The sequence below is a fragment of the Gambusia affinis genome, linkage group LG15 (assembly GCF_019740435.1).
Source record: "Gambusia affinis linkage group LG15, SWU_Gaff_1.0, whole genome shotgun sequence".
Taxonomy (NCBI): Eukaryota; Metazoa; Chordata; class Actinopteri; order Cyprinodontiformes; family Poeciliidae; genus Gambusia; species Gambusia affinis.
Genome location: NC_057882.1, coordinates 6089618 through 6112146, shown reverse-complemented (window position 1 = coordinate 6112146; position 22529 = coordinate 6089618). Strand labels below are relative to the sequence as shown.

The window sequence follows — 22529 nt, the reverse complement described above, 5'->3', positions numbered from 1 at the left end:
TATTCATGGTAAAAAAAAAAAGTGACAAACTGACATGATCTCATATGCTATTCTTTCTACTTTCTCCATTTTTTGTTCCACAAGAACATCGACAAAACAGTCAACTTGAAAATGGGATTAAATGATGCAAATTTTAGAAAGCGCCAATCCACTTTTCCCACTTCTGATTGCTAGTTGGTTTAGTTAAAACGTAATTTAAGTTTGATCATTTGCAGCACTGATGTTATAATTTCCATCAGGAGATTTTAGTCACCTGACAGTTTTGCAGTTATTTGGTAAAGAATCGCTTCATATTCATCTCTCTGGTGGATCTATAAACCCAGAATAGTTGAATATCAACCTTTGTTTCATATTATTTCTGCATTAAATCAGTGAGGTTGGGGGTTTTAAGCAGCTTCAAGCTAAAATGATCAAAACAAACATTTGGCAATGTTTGTATAAATGAGTTTCTCTATTAGGATTAAAGTTAGTTTGACGCCATTAAAAACAATCCTCACCTCAGAGTCCTTTATAACTACTTGCTCTTCATTTAAAGAATGAAGACATTCATGATGTTGGTCCAGTTTGACTCTAGCAGGACCGTTTCTGTGGTTCGGTTCTGCTTCACGTTTTTCAGCGGCGCTGAAGAAACTGATTAACAGCAGAATATTATTTCAGCCATGAATGGAGAATAAATCCGTCTTCATCCTGTTTTCCACACATAATGTATTCATGCTTCAGCTGCTGCTCTGCATTCACGGCGTGTTTTATGTTTCTATGTGTGGGACGGAATTTCAGCGTCGCACCAACAACAAAAGATGAGAAAAAAACGCCATAAATCCGACTCACTGGGAATATTCCAGATTAGATTAGGCTTCCCCTCACGCTGACGCATCTATCATTCATAGATCTGGGGTTCTTTTCGCCTCCTGCAGGGCCACTTCCTGTTCCTCTGGAGACAGGAAGTGGCCCTAGAATACGCCATGGTTCATATTTGGAATTAAAGAGTTTATTTCCTAACTCAAAGAGAATTAATAAGCGAGATCAATAATGGAATCTGTATCGATAAATTTTGATCAGTTCCCATCCAAAGTAACGGCGTGACTGTAACTGTGTGTCACAGTAATTACGGCCCCACAAAGACAAATCCTGCTTGAAATCCTATTTTATAAAACGCTTCATCTGGACAGCTGAGACATGAAGATGTTTTATTTCTGCCCACAGTAACTGGATTTAATCCTATTTTCTAATTTACCTGTATTTATTGATGCTTTCAATAGACAAATAGTGGAAAAAATACTAAAACTAAATATTCTTTAAATATTAATTGTAATTAATCATGATAAATGATGCAAGAAATGCTGATTTCTACTGGACCGGATCTTCGTCTGCTTCAACCTGGCAGGAAACGTAGATTTGATCCTAAAATAACAGCAGCACCGGATCGGTCGCCGCCTGGAGAAGTGATGAATAATTCAGTAGCAGAGGAACAGAAAAGCAGCAGGTTCAACATGAACGCTGCTGATCCGGTGACTGGATCGTTCACTCAAACAGAAACCATCAGAGTGGAGCTCAGACTGCCAGGTTTTTCATTCAGAGATGAACTTTGATTTTAACTTTGACCGTAAAGGTGGAAACCAGTCACACTGAAGCACAGTGGTGACTCAGAGTTCTGCGGGCTGAAGCTGCAGTGCATTCTGGTCTGAGCTGATCTCCACAGTCAGAATAAAAGATCTGGACCGGTCACAATCCTAATGAAGACCAGGAATTGTTTTTCGTCAGATCGGTGAATCTTCACGCAGGTGAAAACGACACATGAACGATGCAAACTCCAAAAACTAATTTAAACAGAGACGCTGCAATCACAGGAATGAAAAGAAAGAAAATGCTACAAATAACAAAAACATTGAGTATCAAATTCTGCTAGCTCGCTCCACTGAACAGAAGTCCTCCAGGCCACCAGGGGGAGTCTGGAACCTGTAATATTACCTAAATAAATCTGCTGCTGTTAATGTAAAAGACATAAAGTATAACGCAGCTTTTATTTCTTCTTCTTACTTTCATCTTTACTGAGCATCATGTTGCAGATCATCTGCTGGTCGACTCCCCCTGCTGGTCAGGAGGACTTCTGCTTTCTGTTTTGTCGAGGGATTTTGCTGCTGTTTTTTCTTTTTGCAGCATATTCCCATTTTGTGTTTGGAGCATTTTTCTCTTGTGTAGTTTATTTGCATCGTTCCTGTGTCTGCACCTTAAGAAAATAATCTATTCAGAGGTTTAGGGTTAGGAGAGAACCAACAAACTAATGCAAACCAGCAGATTTTGTTTTCAGGGAAACGCTGGAAAAAAATCTACTAAACCCGCGATGAATGAAGCGGTCGCAAAAACCAGAGTGGCAAGAGGAAGTGATCTCAGGGGAGAGGAGGAGAAACCTCCTGATGTGCTCTGACATCAGGCTAATATAAAACACACACGCACACCCCCATGTGCACGTCGTATTGATGTGGGTCAGGATGGGGGAGTAAAGTTGTTTTTCCATCACCAGAGTAAAAAACTAAGACCCAGACGACGATCTTCCTCACCTCAGGAACCTGAACATGAATAAATGAGCAAACATGAAACGTCTAACCCCCCCCAAAAAAACACAAAAAAACCTAGAAGTCAAGAAAAAGTTCTGATATGACTTATTGATATTTGATTTAAAGCCATGTTCCTGACATGGTTGATGAAGACCTTCTCTTCTGCTGGAAGGTTTTATATCCCTCAGAGCCGACGGCTGCACTGAAAGCTTCGCTGTTGCAGCTCTTCCTGCACAGGCAGAGGCAGGAATGCAGCTGGAGGTGGAGGCAGATAAATCCTGAGTCCAAACGGCGACACTAACGCCGCTTAGCAGCGGTAATGAGGTCAGAGTCGCCGCTGTCCGCCTCAGATGGAGATTTATCCAGAGAAGAAGAAGTCCGCTGGCCTCCAGGCTCACCCCAATAAAGATGCTGGAGTCTGAATCGCGGAGGGAGATGCAGAGCTGAAGATCCAGGAACGATCAGAGAAACTCTGGGAAGATAAACACGGAAACGTTTAATAAACTGGAACATTATTTAAAAGCCCGTTTATTTCAGGAAATCCATACTGATGAATTACACCAGATCGAAGTTCGAAAGCTTTTATTTCTGTTATTTATGCTGATTTTCTGCTTGCAGCCAATAAAACCATTTGAATGTGAATATTAATATTGATGTGATTGTGTCAGAGTAAAGGAAAAACAGTTTGATACAGAACCGTGGCCTTAATAGAAAGTATGTTTAATTCCTGCTTAAAGGTTGTCAATTTTCAAAATTAGCTTCTCATTTCTTATGAGTATAGGTAGAATACTTTGCAGCAGATGGTACAATAATCTAAATACATTTAAAAAAGCTCATATGTCGACTTATTCAATAATTTATGTTGCTTATTTTATGGATAGAAATATGATGACTTAATTACAGGCCCCGAAATGACCTGACTGGGTTTCTGGTGTCGGTCCAGCACCGGAGTTGGGTCTCACAGCGGCGCTTGCTCCTGCGCAGCAGTGACTTTGTGTGGCGCCGCATTGAACGACAGAAGCAATTAAAAAGATGGGCAGAAACAATTTACAGCTGCTCTACTGATGCTCTGCAGCAGGAGGAAGGAAACCACAGGGCGCTCCAGCCGTCCAATCATTTGTCTCTTACGTTTCCATAAAGACAATATGAGGAGCAAAAGGAGGAGCAGGAGGAATGTTTCATCAGATTTATCCCTTTAAGCGTCCTGTAGATGTTCCAGGCGTTAGGTCACTTCCTGTAGATGTTCCAGGCGTTAGGTCACTTCCTGTAGATGTTCCAGGCGTTAGGTCACTTCCTGTAGATGTTCAAGGCTTTAGGTCACTTCCTGTAGATGTTCCAGGCGTTAGGTCACTTCCTGTAGATGTTCCAGGCTTTAGGTCACTTCCTGTAGATGTTCCAGGCTTTAGGTCACTTCCTGTAGATGTTCCAGGCTTTAGGTCACTTCCTGTACATGTTCCAGGCGTTAGGTCACTTCCTGTAGATGTTCCAGGCGTTAGGTCACTTCCTGTAGATGTTCCAGGCTTTAGGTCACTTCCTGTAGATGTTCCAGGCTTTAAGTCACTTCCTGTAGATGTTCCAGGCTTTAAGTCACTTCCTGTAGATGTTCCAGGCTTTAGGTCACTTCCTGTAGATGTTCAAGGCTTTAGGTCACTTCCTGTAGATGTTCCAGGCTTTAGGTCACTTCCTGTAGATGTTCCAGGCTTTAAGTCACTTCCTGTAGATGTTCCAGGCTTTAGGTCACTTCCTGTAGATGTTCCAGGCTTTAAGTCACTTCCTGTAGATGTTCCAGGCTTTAAGTCACTTCCTGTAGATGTTCCAGGCTTTAGGTCACTTCCTGTAGATGTTCCAGGCTTTAGGTCACTTCCTGTAGATGTTCAAGGCTTTAGGTCACTTCCTGTAGATGTTCAAGGCTTTAGGTCACTTCCTGTAGATGTTCCAGGCTTTAAGTCACTTCCTGTAGATGTTCCAGGCTTTAAGTTACTTCCAGTGGATGGTCCAGGCTTTAGGTCACTTCCTGTAGATGTTCCAGGCTTTAAGTCACTTCCTGTAGATGTTCCAGGCTTTAGGTCACTTCCTGTAGATGTTCCAGGCTTTAAGTCACTTCCTGTAGATGTTCCAGGCTTTAAGTTACTTCCTGTAGATGTTCCAGGCTTTAGGTCACTTCCTGTAGATGTTCAAGGCTTTAGGTCACTTCCTGTAGATGTTCCAGGCTTTAGGTCACTTCCTGTAGATGTTCCAGGCTTTAAGTCACTTCCTGTAGATGTTCCAGGCTTTAGGTCACTTCCTGTAGATGTTCCAAGTCACTTCCTGTAGATGTTCCAGGCTTTAAGTTACTTCCTGTAGATGTTCCAGGCTTTAAGTCACTTCCTGTAGATGTTCAAGGCTTTAGGTCACTTCCTGTAGATGTTCCAGGCTTTAGGTCACTTCCTGTAGATGTTCCAGGCTTTAAGTCACTTCCTGTAGATGTTCCAGGCTTTAGGTCACTTCCTGTAGATGTTCCAGGCTTTAGGTCACTTCCTGTAGATGTTCCAGGCTTTAAGTCACTTCCTGTAGATGTTCCAGGCTTTAAGTTACTTCCAGTGGATGGTCCAGGCTTTAGGTCACTTCCTGTCTGTGCTGAAGTATTTTTGACGTTATTTAAACCGTTTTCCTGCCAACAGTCCAAATGGCGGCCCTCCCTCGGACTGCTGACGTTCCAGGATCTTTGGTAGAGAATCAGGCCCACACCATCACAGAACCTCCTCTTTACTTCATAGTATTTTCCCTCCTTTTCATCTGGAGGTTTTATGGCTGGAAAGCTGCATGTTAGTTTAATTTGTCCAAAGCACATCTGGCCCAGTGGAATTTACCTGACTTTTATTAGAAATTAATCGATTAATTTTTTGTTTTGTTTTTTGTTTTGGCCTCTTTCCAGCATATCAATACAGATTGTGAGAAATTTATAAATGAATTAATACCATGATGAAAATGACTTGTTCTTATGGCAGGCTCTATGAACTCAAACTATTGCTTTTAATATTTGACTTTGTTTTCTCAGTGCGGTGCGTTCACTGACCATAAAGAGACAGGATTTTCAGTTTGGAGTGTGCTGGTAGCCTGTCGGACTGAAATAGATCCAGATCACCAGTCGTTGACCCGGTCCATTTCTCATCTTTATGGCTCAGTCCTTCAAAGCTTATTATTATTAAAATACATTTTATTTCTCTTTGTTCTCATTCATTGTGGTTCTGGTTTCCTTTGGACCCATTTTCTCCTGTAAACCAGGACAGAGTCTGGTTTACAGGAGAAGAAGATCGTGTGTGATTGGTTAGAGGGAGGTATTTCAGAAGTCGACTTGTGATTGGCTACGATCTTCACGGCGAAGTGAGAAACAGCAAACTGGGTCTGGGATATTTACTGGATGAGCTTTAATGATAATGGTTAGATGTTTACACTGCATGGCTGCCAGCAGGATTTATGGACCCGCCAGCATGAGAACACTGGGAGTACTGGGGTAATTGGGAGGACTGGAAACACTGCGAACACTGGGAGGACTGGGGTAATTGGGAGGACTGGAAACACTGCGAACACTGGGAGGACTGGGGAACCGTCTATCTGTGGGTGTTCCCAGTTCTCCCAGCATCCTGATGGAGTTTGCCACTGATGCAGCTTTTTTCTCCAGTGTTTGGTTCTCTTCTGCAAACACCACTTACTGTAAATCCTTACACACACACACACACACACACACACACACCCACGCACACTCAACATCCCAGAAGAGGAGCCTCTCGGCGCTCCCAGTTGGTTCCCAGCGCGAGGCTCCATGTTTTGGCCCGACTCTCTGCTCATTAACCAGCCCGTTTGGTTCCAGGTTGGGTTTAATGGAGGCGCGTCTCCAGGTGCCGTCACTCAGTCACTACTTCTCCTTCTTCTGCTGCTGCTGTTTCCTTAAATGTCTTAAAGGAGATGTTTTCATGTTTTGACTTTAAAGTGTTTCTGAATCATGTTGGTTTCATGGATTTCACTTCACGGAAACTGAATCTGCACTGAGCAATATTCTCACTTCATTGTTCAGTTTTCTTGTTTGTAAATTAATTTCTGAATACAGTTTAATTTAGTTGATGTGAACTTCCTGTAGCAGATTGTTGCTTTTTATTGGTTTGTATGTTGATAAATTGTCTGCAGATCCATAAAGCCTATTCACCACCACCAGCAATTTATTTATAATTTATTTTTAAATGTACGTGTTAATCTACAAATGTTTTTATCCATAACTATTTACCCATTTACTGACTTATACATAAATGTAATTATATATTTACCTAGTTATATTTATTTATAAATGCATGTATTTATGTATAAATTAATTTATCCACAAATGCATTTATATGTTTATCGATATATGGATACATTTTTATATTTATTTATAAATTAATTTAATGTGTAACTGAATGCAGAGGACTGTATTCCCGTATTGTTCTCGAACCTTTGGTTTCTTCTGGCTGCAGCTGACACACAAACGGCAAACGAAGGCGTCTTTTGCTTGACACCCTGCAGTGGGGGGTGCCCAGGCTGCGGTTGCCACGGAAATGACGACCTTGTCCCTGGACTGGTTTGACCTTGTCGTTTTGTAGCGTAGCTTTCTGTTAGCGGGGGCAGCAGATCTGTTTCTCCTCCATCAGGAGATCCTCATGGCGTTTCCTGGGGAACCGGCCAGGATCTCACCTATAGGTTGTAAATATCCCGTTGCCCCTCCCCCACTCGTTTCTGTGCCAGGGAACTCTAAACATTGCATGCCCTTTGATATCTTCTGCCTGTCTGAGCTTCTCAGACGCTTTCAGCTGTTTCTAAAAATATCTGGGATCTCTGCGGTGTTCGGAGCAGCGGCGCAGCCGGGAACGTCGCCTCCACCACGTCAGGCCCGTTTGGGTCGGGTTTTGACCCGCCGCCGAGTTCTGATGATTTCTGACCGTTTTCTTCAAGTCTTAAAGCTGGTCACATTTAAAAGTAAAATAAATGAAAAGGAATTAGACCTGAAATTGAAATGATGAGTCAGCAGATTTGTAAACTGAACTAGAGACTCGCAAGTAAAACTTGATTTATTTGGTTAAGTTTTCTTGTTTTCCTGATTTGATGCAGAGCAGAGAGAAAGAACCGCAACAGCTGGAGATTGAACAGATGTTGCAGTTCTGGTTGTAATGAAACCGGGTCTGCCGGACTACCAGGAGGTAAAACAGCCATGAAGGGGACAACTTGTGCCAAATTCACATTTTGCATGTTTTTGTGCTTCCATTTGAGTTTCTACTTCTTAAAAAAAAAAAAAAAAAACAGACCATGCACTCAATAAAGTGTTTTTTTGTCAAGTTAATTTTTTTGTGTCTGGAAAATGAGCTGTTCAAAAACCTGCAGAATGCTGAGTCACACTACACCGTTGCTCAGCAACTCCAGCAAAGTTCTGCCTGTTACCTAGCAACCCAAGCTGAGCTCCTGCACATTTGGTCAGCTGGTTTTTCCACTGTGTGCACTGTACAATGGCTCCTGGAAAAGAGAAGTGTTTTGTTATCGACTTGACATCCAGAAACCTTGTGATGCTTTGTTAGAGGCGCCACGTTTACTTTTCAAAGTAGAAGTGGTACAGGTATTATTGTACATCTGTTTGTAGTCATTTGCATGTGCAAGTATAAACGTTGAGTTGGGGGGCGTGGCCAACAGCAGCTTATGAGGATTTAAAGTGACACAGGCCTTAAAAGAGCTAAAAATAAGAACTGAGCAGACTGAGACCTCGTTGTCTAAGAATGATTCTGTGTAAAAAATGTAGAAAAATGTTTTTCAAGAAACCGTAATAGGTCACCTTTAATATCAGACAGGAAGTAAAGAGCTTGTTTTTTGTTTTTTTTGTTTGTTTATTTTTGCAGGTTAAATAATGACTTGATGTCATGAAGGCTGATTTTTCTCTCTGTATTTGCTGGTGGGGGATGGGCAGTGCTAGCATGTAAGCTAATGGTTTCTGACTCAGAGAGCACAGTGTGGGCCGGAGGCAGAGCTGCACCACGATGCCGGGTCAGGTGGCTGCTGGTTTGCTGTCGGCCCCGGGCCCCGGACCCGGGCCCCAGCGGAGCCTCCTCCCTGACAGGACGCGATTCCGGTCAGGGGAACATACCGAGCAGAGGGCCGGCCGCCTCGCCAACCGAGCCGCTCACTCTGAGGACAGCACTCCGTTTTCAGCCGACGCTGTCAGAACCGCTCACCCTCAGAGCTGGACCCAACTGGACCGGACCGGGTCAGGCCGTCCCAAACCGGTCATCCACCCAGAGCAGCAGCCAGAGACAGGAGTGATCATGGTGGCCTGGAGGGGAATCATCACTCACTCTGGGTCTGGGAGGAGACTGACAGGACGATGAACCGGGTCAGAACACAGAGGGACACGACACAAAAACAACATCTACCAAGCATTTCTGTCTCGTTTCTACAAATATCTAATTTCACCCAAACTAAAAAATCATGACAGTTTACAGGTGATCTGTAACCTGCCATGTTTCCTTGAACAAGTTAGCAAAGCATACAGAACATGTTTCAACAGTTCTTTAGACAGGATCTTTCTTAGATAATGAGATTTCAGTTCTTCTTTCAGAATCAGCTGCTTTAGGGCCTCTGTCACTTTAAATCTAAATAAGCTGCTAATGGACACGCCCCCAACTCAACGCTTCGACTCACAGGTCAAAATGACTACGAAGATATATGCAATTATACAACCGCACATCTTTGAACAGCATTAGTGGAGCTTCCTGCACAACCAATAAGAATCCACCATGAGGTTTCTGGGTGGTGAGTCAATAACAGCAGCCGTTGTACAGTGCATACATCGGTAAAACAAGCTTAACAAACATACTGGAGCTCAGCTTAGGTTGCTAGGTAACGGGGAGAAACTCTGCTGTGGTTGCTAGGTAACGGCACAGTGTGGAATATGAGTTAACAATGTAGATGTGTTTTATCGGCTCATTTTCCAGACACCAAGGAGACAATACCTTATTGCAGAAAAACAGCTGGAGGTGTTTTTTTTAAGTGATCTCATTTTTAGAAACAGTAGAAAGCCAAATGGAGGAACAAAAATATTTTTAATGGAAATTTTAAATTTCAAATTTACATTTTGACATTTCAAACAAAAGTGTCAAAAAACACTTTTTTAAAATGAGAAAATATTAGTTCCTCTGGCAGATTATTTGATTTATAATATGGGAAAAATGTCGTATCAAAAGTGAAATAATCTCCCAGTAGAACCAGGATTCACTGACCTAAAACTTGTCGGTTAGTTTTGTCTTATTTTAGGGGAACTAAGATGTTTGCATTGGAAACTAAACTGAAAATATTTGGTAAGATGTAGATTTTTGGCAGTGCAGCATCTCAGCACCGTCTAAACACTCTGGTCCAAACAACCAGAACCGCCTGCTGATCTTCTGCTTCTGGATCAAAGTGCTGAACTTCCTCTGCTCACTTGGCCACGCCCCTCAATCTATCTTGGCTCCGCCCACTTTTGTGAATTAAACCTGCGACAGCCGCCTCAGGGTCTGAGGCCTCCATATGTAGGCTGTGCTTAACCTAACCCACCACAGCACATCCCTTTGACAGTTATGCTTTCTCCTGGGTGTTAGTTCGTGACTTTCCTAGAAATCCGCCTCTCATTTTGCACTTGAAATTTCAAAAAGTCTTCAGTAAGCACACATCTCAGTCCACTGAGGATCTTTGGAAAGGGGAGGAGCTTAGAGAGCAGCTCTGTTAGCTCAGTTCTAATATTTCTGGTTGAATTATTGTGTGTTTGGACTGTTATTCCCTCTGGTTCTGGATGCTGTTCCACTTCAAGCACTCTTTATTGCTCACATTTTTTACTTTCGGACATTTGTTATGTTCCGTAACTATGACAACGAGAACCAAGGAGCAGAGAGAGAAGTAGGAAGTTCAGTCCATCTCTTCCGTCCATCATATCCCCTACTCCAGCGTCTCTCTCCACAACATGTTTTATATTGAGCTGAGGTTGAACTGTTAGCATGTTAGCATGAGACTGTCGCGCAGCAACAGACTTCAATCAGAGGCCTGTACAAAATTGTTGGAATACTGACCGCTACTGGAGCAATACCATCCAGTTACGACATTTAATTTACCTTTGGGCTAATTAAAATTTTCCTCTAGCACCATGAACTATTGTTACTATGAATAGTGATAGTAGGAGTCTGAGCCTGACTTAGCGATTGGTCCAGATCCAGAGTTTGAAAATGGCCGCGGCCGTACAGCATCTGTTTGGTGACACGTTTGATGTCTTCATGAGGAAAACGACGCGTCGGCATCGCCAAGTCACCTGCAGCGCAGCGTCTGTCAAAACGCTGCAGTCAGGGAGCCGCACCGCAGCTTATTGGTTTTACTGCTGACATGTTTCCACCTGGGATTCACACATGTCCCACTATGTGTGTGTGTGTGTGTGTGTGTGTGTGTGTGTGTGTGTGTGTGTGTGTGTGTGTGTGTGTGTGTGTGCGTGTGTGGAGGGTCGACCTGATCTGTGTGAGAGCTGGAGGCAGTTCTGCTAAAAAAGCAGCAAATATGGAGACAAGAGGATGATTGGAGGGTAATTTATGGGAGGAAAAGCAGCAGAAGAGTTTCTTCACATTTTGTCACATTACAATAAACTTCAGAGCTTTTCAGTTAGTGTTTTATGTAAGTTTAATGTGACGTGGACAAAAAATGATTCATAGTTTTCAGTTGGAAGAAGAAAGCCAGAAGAAGTCATGTTCTGATGTTCCATGTTTCTGCTGGAATCGGATTTTTAAATTTTATTACATTAGAATGAATAACCAAGTACTACTGCGCTAACTAACGTAGTACTTTAGAACTGGCCTGGAAAGATTAATTTAGTGAAAGCTAAGTGCGCTAATCATTTTCAGAGTTAGCAAAAATGCTAAAGCGCTAAGCTACAAATGAGTTTTGCCATTAGCATGTTAGCAGAAGTGTGCCAACCGCTGTCCAAATGAAACACAGTGTTAGCTATGTTTGTTAATTTCATCAAATCTTAACAGATTTGTATTTAAATAACTTGTCTTTTTATTCTTTTCACCAAATGAAAAAGTTTATTTGTACCTGAAGATAATTTGATGTCTTCACAGCTAACTTGAAGCTCCATCCTGGAGATGATTCAGGGTTTAGATCCCAAATTATCATTTTGTACAGGTGACTGTAAAAGCTTTTTGTTTGACTGATCTCTGTCTGCGTTCCCTCCTGGCTCCTCATGTTTTATGGATGGTAAGTGATAAAGCATTAAAAGGAGTTTAGTTCACTCACCCCTCGGTGGCGCCACTTAAAATATTCACACTCAGAAGCATTCGGTGCTCTCTGCTGAATCCCCCAAGGACGTCTGCTGCTGAACCTCGTTTGAAGCTTTTTGTTGTTGTTTTTAAGAGTCAGAGTAGATTTTATTCACCTGTTGTCACGAGTGTGAAAGCCGAAGAGTTACTGACCTGCTTCAGCGCCGCTGCGGCTGAGTTACAGCCATGCTGCTGCTGTGTTTATGGATTCCTGCACAGAGGGATCATAAAGTTAAAGTCTGCAGGCTTAATTATTCTTCCAGTCAAATCCTTCAGCTACTAGAGAACAGTTTCTCGCCAGGATCTAAAGAAAAATCTGAAAAAGTGAAGCAAATGTTTGCAGCTCAGTTTGAACCGTCACATTACAATGAAACAGGAAAATTTAGCTCTTTAAAATCTATCCAAATTCAGCTGCATTGGTGAAAGGAGACAGCACTAAAATACGGCACCAACACTGTATTAGCAGAAGCTAATGCTAAAGCGCTACACCGACATGTTATTTAAAGGACGCTAATGCTAAGGCACTACACCGACATGGTATTTAGAGGAAGCTAATGCTAACGCACTACACCGACATGGTATTTAGAGGAAGCTAATGCTAACTCACTACACCCACATGGTATTTAGAGGAAGCTAATGCTAAATCGCTACACCAACATGGTATTTAGAGGAAGCTAATGCTAAATCGCTACACCAACATGGTATTTAGAGGAAGCTAATGCTAAATTGCTACACCGACATGGTATTTAGAGGAAGCTAATGCTAAATCGCTACACCAACATGGTATTTAGAGGAAGCTAATGTTAAATTGCTACACCAACATGGTATTTAGAGGAAGCTAATGCTAAATCGCTACACCAACATGGTATTTAGAGGAAGCTAATGCTAAATTGCTACACCGACATGGTATTTAGAGGAAGCTAATGCTAAATCGCTACACCGACATGGTATTTAGAGGAAGCTAATGCTAACTCACTACACCGACATGGTATTTAGAGGAAGCTGATGCTAACGCACTACACCAACATGGTATTTAGAGGAAGCTAATGCTAACTCACTACACTGACATGGTATTTAGAGGAAGCTAATGCTAACGCACTACACCGACATGGTATTTAGAGGAAGCTAATGCTAACTCGCTACACCCACATGGTATTTAGGGGAAGCTAATGCTAAATCGCTACACCAACACGGTATTTAGAGGAAGCTAATGCTAAATCGCTACACCAACATGGTATTTAGAGGAAGCTAATGCTAAATCGCTACACCAACATGGTATTTAGAGGAAGCTGATGCTAAATCGCTACACCAACATGGTATTTAGAGGAAGCTGATGCTAAATCGCTATACTACCACTGTATTGTGGTAAATAGTTTTAAGGAGTTTCTTCCTTTCGGGCTCAGATCACATCAGGATGAATTGCTCCTCTCATTCTTCCAGCATTGAGCCTCAGGACTCTGATCTTTGTGACGGGCTGCTGGAGAACAGGATCAGGATGAGGATTGGAGCATCTCTCCTTCCTCCCAGGGCATGATGGGAGACCAAGTGAAGCAGAATGCAGCGCTGCGTTGTGTGACGACAGCAAGCATGATGTGACGTCTCTTTGTCCCTCCGGCTGCACGTTTGTGGGTTTCCTGCGCACAAATGCTCACATGCTGCAACTTCCACCCCACTGCACAAAAGCACAGGGCATGAGAGCCTGATTCACTCTGACACACACACACACACACACACACACACACTGGAGAATGAGAGGAGGCAGCAGAGTACTGTAAGGTGGCAGGTTTAACGGTGTGGTTGCAGGAAGCAGGCGTGTTCTTGTCAAACATGCTTATGAGACGCTTAACGCTGCGACTCTGATTTCTTCATACATGTTTATGATCTTCTGCTGCAGGAAATTGGAGCTGCTCTTACTCCGTTTCCTCAGACTTTCACTGGTTCATCGAAAATGTTTCAACTTCACCCACTATGTTGGAGACCGCTGGCTAAAGCAGTAGCTGTGCTAACACTAAAGTGATACACTATCAGTAAAACACAAACAGGGCTTCAGATTGTTCAATAAATCAATTAATCAGTCAAGTTTGTTTCTGCAGCACATTTTAGCTACAAGGCAGTTCAAAGTGCTTTAAAAACAAAAATAAAAAAACTACATTTAGCGAGAAACAAAAACAAACTTTACATTATGTCCAGTAATATCATCAAAATCATTTAAACACATCAAATTATTTCATAACTGAAACAGTAACTTTAAAAAATGTTGTCATCAGTTGTTTTACCGTTGTTTATTTGTATTCAGGGGCCAAACAAAATCATTTCAAGGACCACAAATGGCCCCCGGGCCACACTTTGACCACCCCACGTTTATCACCTAAAATCCCAGAGAAGTAAAATGTAACTTTCAGTTTTAATGTGACATCATGTAGCTGGAAGGATTCGCTGAACATCAGCAGATTTATTTCAGCCCCTGCTGAACTTTGACCCTGAAATTAATCTGAACCGTGCGGAGCCCGTCAGCAGAACCGGCGCCGTCCGTTCTGAGCAGCTCGGCTCGATGAATGGATCCAGCATGGCGGTGTGGGCGGGGCCTCGCGGCGGGGGTGGGGCTTCTGCTGTGTTAGTGTGCCGCTCATCGATCCGCTGCTGCGGCGCGCTGACCTGGATGTGCAGCGGAGTGTGAGGCCGTTTCAGGGTCACCGCTGAGCGGGCCGGGAGGCCGGGAGGCCGGCACACCGCTACCGGATCGCTGCGGCTACCTGAGGGGCCAAACGCCGAGTATAGGGGCCAAGAATGGCAAGGGCCACAAAGTTATCAGTATTCTAGTGATAAGGAGGCCTGTCACAATAAATCAATAAATCACATGGTAAATTAAAACAAACTTTCCATTGTGATGATTTATCATTTTTCTTCTTCTGCTAAAAACTGGATGATACAAGTTTTTATTCTGCTGGTCTGGATTTAGACAGTTTTATTTATTTTTGCTTGCTAAGTAAACAAACTCATCGCAGAATATTGTGATGAAATAAAATCAGTCGGAAAAATAAGAATTTATTGTTTTCTGATTTTTCCACTGATGCAGCTTGAAACACCCAAACACAAAATTTAAGAAATTTATAAGAACCTGTCAAATTGAAGGAGAAAAATTTACAATTTTTTAAAAGTTTTTTTCCCCGAAAAAATCTGAAAGGTGCGGCATGCATTTATATTCATCTGCAATGAGTCAGAACTCTGTAGATCCACCTCTGGCTGCAGTTTCTCTTGGTTTTATCTCAAACATATGTGAACATCTGGAGCGTTTTTTCCCATTCTTCATAAAACATCAGGTTTTTAAGTTTGGATTTAGGCCTTTGACTAGGCCGTTCTAACACATGACTCTGCTTTAGGGAGTTGAACCGTGACCCCAGTCTGCTGCCAGGTTTCTTCCATCCACCTCCTCGACAACTCTTAAACACTGCCCTGCCCCACAGCATGATGCTGCCATCACTTTGTTAAAAACAAAAACATTTCTCGTTTTCTTCCTCCTTCCTTCTCTTTGTGTTTCTCTGTCACGTAAAATCTTTAAAATATTGAAAAACCTTTCGCTGTCAGTGAAGCTCTGATCCTCTTTAAGTTCAGAAATATGAAATTAGGACGACATTCGTCCAGATTTGTTTCTTTATGCAGCAGTTTTGTTGGGAGTTTTGAGTCTAGATATTTATTTTCAGAGTTGCAGCGTCTCTGAAACGGTAACAAAAAAAACAAAAAAATGGCAGGATTTAAACCAGAAGCAGTGAGCTGGAAACAGGCGCTGATGAGTCTATGATTCATAACTCAGCAGCAAATCAATGGCTGATATGAATTATTGATCAGTGAACATAACATGGCCGCCGAGGCCTGGAACGGCTCCTCAATGACACATCTAGCTGCCGATTTCTAGACCCAACTTCTAACCAGGGGTCGACACAGCATGGACAGAAACTCTGACTTTTAAAAGGTTTTTCATCTCTTTTATTGAATATTCAGTCACTGCTACGTTAGGTTAGCATTAATGCTAACCTCAGACCTTCTGGTTTTAGTTCCTTTAGTGGTTTTTATCTGATAAAATGAGACGAAAACAGAAGAAAGTTTCAAAGTTTTATTAGAAGATTTAAGAGAAATGATGCTTTCCCTAATCCAGACCTTAATAATGGAGCACAGAGAGAGAGAGCATAGACTGTCAGAGTCAGGGGTGATCAAAGTATGGGTCGGGGACCATTAGTGGCCCTTTAAGTTATTTTTTTGGGCCCCTGATTACAAGTCAAGAATGGTAAAAGCAGTTTTAAAAATGTGAAATATTTGCTTTTCTTTTAATAACGCATCTGTCTGAAGCCATTTTATCTTATGGGATTTAAATTTTATGGAGATTTCATAAAGATCTTTCTTATTTTTGAGCAGATAAAATAAACAAGAACATATCATTAAAACAAATTTGGGGATTTTTAATGGATTTTGTTTAAATTTGACATTTTTCATTCAACGTTTCTGTTTCATGCAATAAAAACATTTTCTGCTAAGAAATAAATTAGGAATTAGTTTAGATTGTTAATATGTTACATTACCAATATTACATTAAATGTCTCTGTTGCAACTGGCAAATCAGAACAGTTGGAGGGTGACAAAATTCATAAAAATAAAGATGTAAAAATGTGTTTACTTTTGTTTGTTTAATCTGCTCAACAATAATAATCATTTTTAAGAAATCTACATAAAATTAAAGACCCAGAACATAAAAATGACTTTGGAGTTTTGCATCATTAAAGGAAAATCAAACATTTACAAAAACATCTCTGGGTCATCAGTTGTATTGACTTGTATTGACTTGTATTCCGGGGCCAAACAAAATGACTTTAAGGACCACTAATGGCCCCCGGGCCTCACCTTGATCCCCCCTGACATAAAAAATCTGATTTTATTTGCTTTTTTTCTGTATTTCTTTTATTTCTGAGTCGTGTTAAAGTTTATTTGGGGTGTTTCTGAAGCGGTTCTTCGTCTCTGGAGTTAATACTTGTTGTTTTCTCAGAGCCGCAGTTTAAACATTCTGAGATGAAAACGGTTGTTTGCTGCTAGCGGGTTTATCTGGCCTCCGTCTGCATTAGCTGCGTGTCAAACAGAAGAGAAAATGTTTGTCTCAGAAACATCTTGAGCGCTTCCTCTTCTCTTTCTGCTCAGACTGGCAGCAGCGGCTCATTATCTCTTTCCTGTTGTCGTTCCGCGCGGCGAGGAGGAGAAGAAGAAAGGAGGCCATTAGCGCCGCGGCGCGTCGCTCTGTAATGAGAGCTGCTGTTGACTTTATGCTAATCAAAGTTTCTGTTTAACTCAAAGCGTGGCCAAAGGAAACAGTTTGTTTCTGTTCATGTCAGCACAGAGGAAATGTTTGATCAGAATGAGCCCCAGCCATCAGCCTCCACCGCCGTGCTCCAGCTAACCGCTCTGTTAGCTGTTATTCTAGCATGTAGCCTCTTTGCTAACAGCAGCATTCATTCTTCTGGTATAAAAAAATAATGCTTTTAAAAGTCCCTCTCTCCAGACTTTCTCACAAAATCATCAAATTTACGATTTTTTGTTTTTGAGAATTTTTCTTGCAAAAAAAAGTCAAAAACATCAAATTAAGGTGACGCTAACTCCGACCTGCAGGGGGCAGTGTTTGTTCTTTCTACTGTTCTGCTGCCTCAGCCTTACTTGATTTCAAGTTGTATCTTGTGACTCCAACCTGACAGCTTTTGTTTGTTCCTCATTTTTCTTCTGTATGAAGAAATTTAATGAGGAAAAAAAAAACTACCAAATATTTCTAAACTATTGACACAAAATCTGAGATTTTAATCACAAAGAAAATCACAAAAACAATTCCTGGAAATCCTGGAGGGACTGAAAATGTTTTCATAAGAGCTGCTGAAGAGAACATTGATGAAAATGTTGCAGATTATTTCCTTTGCCTGTGGCAATTATCAATTTGAATCACAAAAACTATTTCATTTTTTGTTTTTACTTGTTAAATAAACAAACTAATCACAGAATATTTTAATTAAGTAAAAGCAGTCAGATCTCTGCAGCTCTTTCTCTCAGTCTGACTGGTAAAAAAAATTTATTTAATTAATTTAAATTTTTTTCTGTATTTTTTGTATATTTTCAGCAACAGGCACGGTTCACGTTTTTTATGTTGTACAAAAATTATTGTTTGTGTTGATAACTGCTGGGATAATTTATGAATTTGTTATCATGACAGGCCCACTTACAATTTACTCTTTGAGCAGAATATTTTAGCTTGTTTTTATGTGAATCATTTTTATTATATATTTCTAAAAATATACAATAAAAGATTATTTCACTCACAATAAGACATTTTTCTCATGTTGTAAGTGAAAAAAATCTGCTTATGGAATTAGAACTATTTCATAAATATTAAGGCGTTAACGCCTTAATTAAACTCGTTTCTTTCTGAAAAGTTACCTTTTAGTTTGTTTTGTTTCGAGTGAACTGAGATATTTGTAGTAGAAACTGGATAAAAATATTTGGTGTGATTTTGGGGTTTTTTCAGTGCAGGAGCCTCAGTGAAAGATTAAATCCAGCAGCTTCAGTTTGTTTTCATAAATTCTGCTCACTTTACGTTGGATTTCATTTTAATGTTACATTGTCTGACTCTGTTTCCCAGCCCTCCTCCCAGGCTGGTGACCTCTGACCTCTGCGCTGCTGACTGCCTCCCGTTGTGTGTTTGTCCGCAGTTTGCTCGCAGTATTCCCGCGGTGTCTTCGCCATCTTCGGCCTGTACGACAAGCGGTCGGTGCACACGCTGACGTCGTTCTGCAGCGCGCTGCACATCTCCCTCATCACGCCCAGCTTCCCCACCGAGGGCGAGAGCCAGTTCGCCCTGCAGCTGCGGCCGTCCATCCGCCGCGCGCTGCTCTCCCTGCTCGACCACTACGACTGGAAGAAGTTCGTCTTCCTGTACGACACGGACCGAGGTGAGGCCGCCTCTGGAAACACGTTCCTGTTTTGCAACGGGAAGCAAATGCAACCTGAGTCATTTTGGTCTAATCCAGCGATTAGTCTGGTCCCAGACAACCAGACTTTTGAGGCTGGTTTGATACTTTTATGCTTTAAATTAGTGAGAATGAATCTTCCAGTCTGCTTTTAGGAATCTGAATTCAATAAGGAGTTTGTTATGTTTTATAGGACGGGTGTCGATATTGAATATGTATAAATAATTGAACGTGAGGTTTGAACACCATTCAACGTGGGAATAACTGAAGAGTTTCAACTGGTGGAAATCATAAGATGTTATATTTTCTAACTGCTCCTTTTTGAACAAATCGTCTGAAACTGCATGTTAATCCACATGATTATAAGTTTTTTTTTCTTTCTGCTTTTAGCTCGTGTCTGTTTGAAATTAAATAAGTCAATTTAATTTCAAAGGCTTGCGCAAAGCCTTTGACTAGGCCATTCCAAAACCTTCTTTCTGGTTTTTGCCTTTCTGAGTTGTACTTTAATGTTTTTAAATGCAGATAACTCTCGGTGTCAGGACGTTTTATCTGCGTCGTTTCTCCGTTTTTTTCTGGTTTAATATCGAAGTGAAACCTCCGGGAAGCGTTTCTCGGTTCACACTTCTCTCCCTGCTCCCGGTTTGTTCAGATTCAGCGCACCGTGTCACATTTCCATTACAGGCAGAGCGGCGGCGGCGCCTGGCGGGCCGCTGCCTCCATCTCTGAGCTGATTGGCTGACGGGCCTGCGGCACCGACCCAATCTGCTCAGAAAACCCATTCCTGCCTCTGCGTCTCTTATCTGGGGGTCACGCATGCTTGACTGGGTAAAAAGCTTCTCTCTTCTCTCCGCTCTACAAAAGCCGCAGGAATCTGATCAAGTGTTCTGCAGAAATCCAACATGGCTTCCTGTCGGAGGCGGCGCCGCCTGGCAGAACGAGCCAGCGGGACTTTAACGCAGATTCATCAGAAACTTTACAGTGGCGAGGCAAAGGCAGGAGAAGCAAAACGCAGCTAAAGCTGTTCTAGATAATCCAGAAACAGAGCAGCCTTTCATTATCAGATGTTTTATCGTAATACACAGGAAATGAAAATATGAGAATAAATCAAATGAGATGAGATTATCAAAATAAAGGGGAACTATGGGAATAAAGTCAATATTGTGAGAATAGTCATAAAATTATGAGATAAGTAACAATGACAGGATTTCACATTTTTTCAACTTTAATTTTGTAGTTTTATTATTTTTATTTTCTTCCATTATAATCAGAATGTTCTATTAATCCAGTAAAATCTGATTTTGATTTTGTGCTATGAGCTGAATCATGGGAAGACTGCTGGCACATATTGTAGAACAAGGAAGGTTTGGTGGAAGGACAAACTGTGGTTGCAAAAGCGTGAATTCCATTAAGAGTGTTATGAAGTGTGCGACTTAGGAGGAAAAGCCGTCCAGGCATACGTATGTCTATTAAAACAGTTTTGATTTATTTCTTATCCTGATTTGAATAATTATGAGAAAATGACAGATTAGAGGAAATAAAGTGAAAATAATCCAGATTAGAGCGGAGAGCTCAGCTCAACGTTCTGCACAATGAACATTTTATTCTTTGTTTTCCTTTGCTTCAGTTTTGCTTCAGTTTTGTTGTCAATTTTGCTGCGTTGTGCAGAACCAGAGTTTCTTTCCTGCTAAATGATTCTGCTTCCTGTCCAACTGGACCCACTTCCTGTGACGCTCCTCCGGGGCGTGACGACCGCATGGAGACATTTAGACATGGAGACGTGTCTGATTCTCTGGAGTCTCTGTGGAAACGGGACAAAACGTTCTGAAAATGAAACGTGCAGCGTGGAAAGGAAGGAAAACGCTGGAAGCAAAGAATTTTGGGAAATTTAAAAACAGATTTTACTGTAAAACTAAACGGAGAGAAATAAAACAGGCATTTATCCTGGAGTCGTTTGAATTCAGAAATACTTTATTGATCCCAAAGGGAAATGAAATGTTGATGTAACTCTTTAACTTAAAGTCTTGCTGTTTGTTCCTTATAAAGATTAATAAATGTGTAAATCCTCCAGTTCAGGCATCGCTCGCTAAAAAATTTGTTTTGCTAATTCTAAAACGTTACATCAACACAGCATTTAGCATAACCTAATGCTAAATCACAGCATCAACATGATATTTAGCTGAAGCTAATGCTAACGCGCTAACTTCAATTGAAATGATCTCTGTTCTTAAATGACTACAACCCTCTAACACCAGCTGAATGTATTTTAATATAGGTTTTATATGTTTTACACTTAAGCATTTTTGTTAATTATCTTCCTGTTTTATTTTACGTCTGCTTTATTTGTGTTTAACAATTGCAACAGTTGTAGGTTATTAATTTTTTTTTGTTTTTTGGTTTTGCTCTGTCTTTTCTGTGCGATTTGAAAAAGGACTTGATGTTTAATGTCGTCACATTCGTGCGATTAAATGAACTGATGAAGATTATCGTCCTGTTACTTCATAACGTTTTATAAAGTAACAGGGTCAGACAATAATTTGCATGTAGGAATAATATTTATCGGAACATTTTGGCAGCTTAAACTTCATTTTGAGGAACTAAAGCCGGTACGTCTGAGATGACTGAACGTTCTCCGCTGGTTCTGGTTCTCTGTGAGAAAAGAAACCAAACCACCAAAAAGAGACAGAAATTAATAAACTAACAGATTAAATGTCTGGAATCCCAGCAGCAGCTCTGTGTGTGGCGCAGTGATGAGGCTTCATGTCCCATTGGGCGGCGCTCAGCCTGTCCGGCGTAAAGAGGCCGGCCAGGAAGTGAAGCGCAGCCTGGACCGGGCCGGCTGATTACCAGCTGATGAATGTGTGGCTGGAGGCTGCAGGAGGAACAGCAGCCGGCTGCAATCAGCATCAACCCGGCTCTGCCTGGCTGTCGGCTAACGCTAACGCTAGCCTGGGCCGAGCAACTGCAGCTGCAACATGTGGGGAGAGAGAGAACACGTTGCCCTCCTGCTTCTGGTTTCTGGACAGAGTGGAGCCTTTATCAGGTATGGCAAGCTCATTTATCATATAACACCAGGGCGGAGAAGTCAGGAATATTTGTTTAAAAGGGCCAGTAATGTGTTTTCTAGGCACATAGCACCACCTTATAACATAACCAAGTCACCATGTCAACTTTCCACATTATAAAAATGCTGTATATCAAATATGAGAAAATTTTTACTTCCTAATTTAATGCCTTGAAATTGGGCTCTTTAAAAACTCCTGCTCTTTCTGAAGCTCCGCCTCCAGGAAGTCATCCCAACATGGCTCCTCTATTAATCTTTTTACGTGTTTACCAGCGTTGTTCTGAGCAGCCGCTCCTATAATGACGTCAGCAGCTCCACCAGGTGTTTGCTAATTGCTGCTGGCTAGTCTGAAGAACCTCAGTGGGGGAGGAGCTGCACCTCGAAGGCGGAGCCAGATCCACCCAGTTGAATGGTTGCCATGGAGATTAAGGGATTTCATAAACATGCGTGGAAGAGTCAAAGCATCACTCCAGTGAGAAACATGATGGAAAGATAAAAAATAAAAAAAACAACTCCACACCGTGATTTTCCTTCCACCAAACTTCACTGCTTTAAACTTCTTGGGTCTTGTGCGGTAAGAGCAGAGAGAGACCAG

General features: G+C 41.6%; 1 protein-coding gene across 6 annotated transcripts in view; it reads left to right on the top strand.

Annotated features, from left to right (window-relative positions):
- LOC122845413 (glutamate receptor 4-like) overlaps window positions 1-22529 on the top strand; it is an 87874-nt gene that overhangs the window by 17625 nt on the left and 47720 nt on the right. For all 6 annotated transcript variants that reach the window (XR_006373039.1, XR_006373038.1, XM_044141702.1 and 3 more), the window contains exon 3: window positions 18616-18855. Coding sequence is in view for 4 of the 6 variants with exons in the window: in XM_044141702.1 (XP_043997637.1) it covers window positions 18616-18855 (240 nt within the window). In the remaining 2 variants the exon portion in view is untranslated. The remainder of the gene's footprint in view (window positions 1-18615; window positions 18856-22529) is intronic.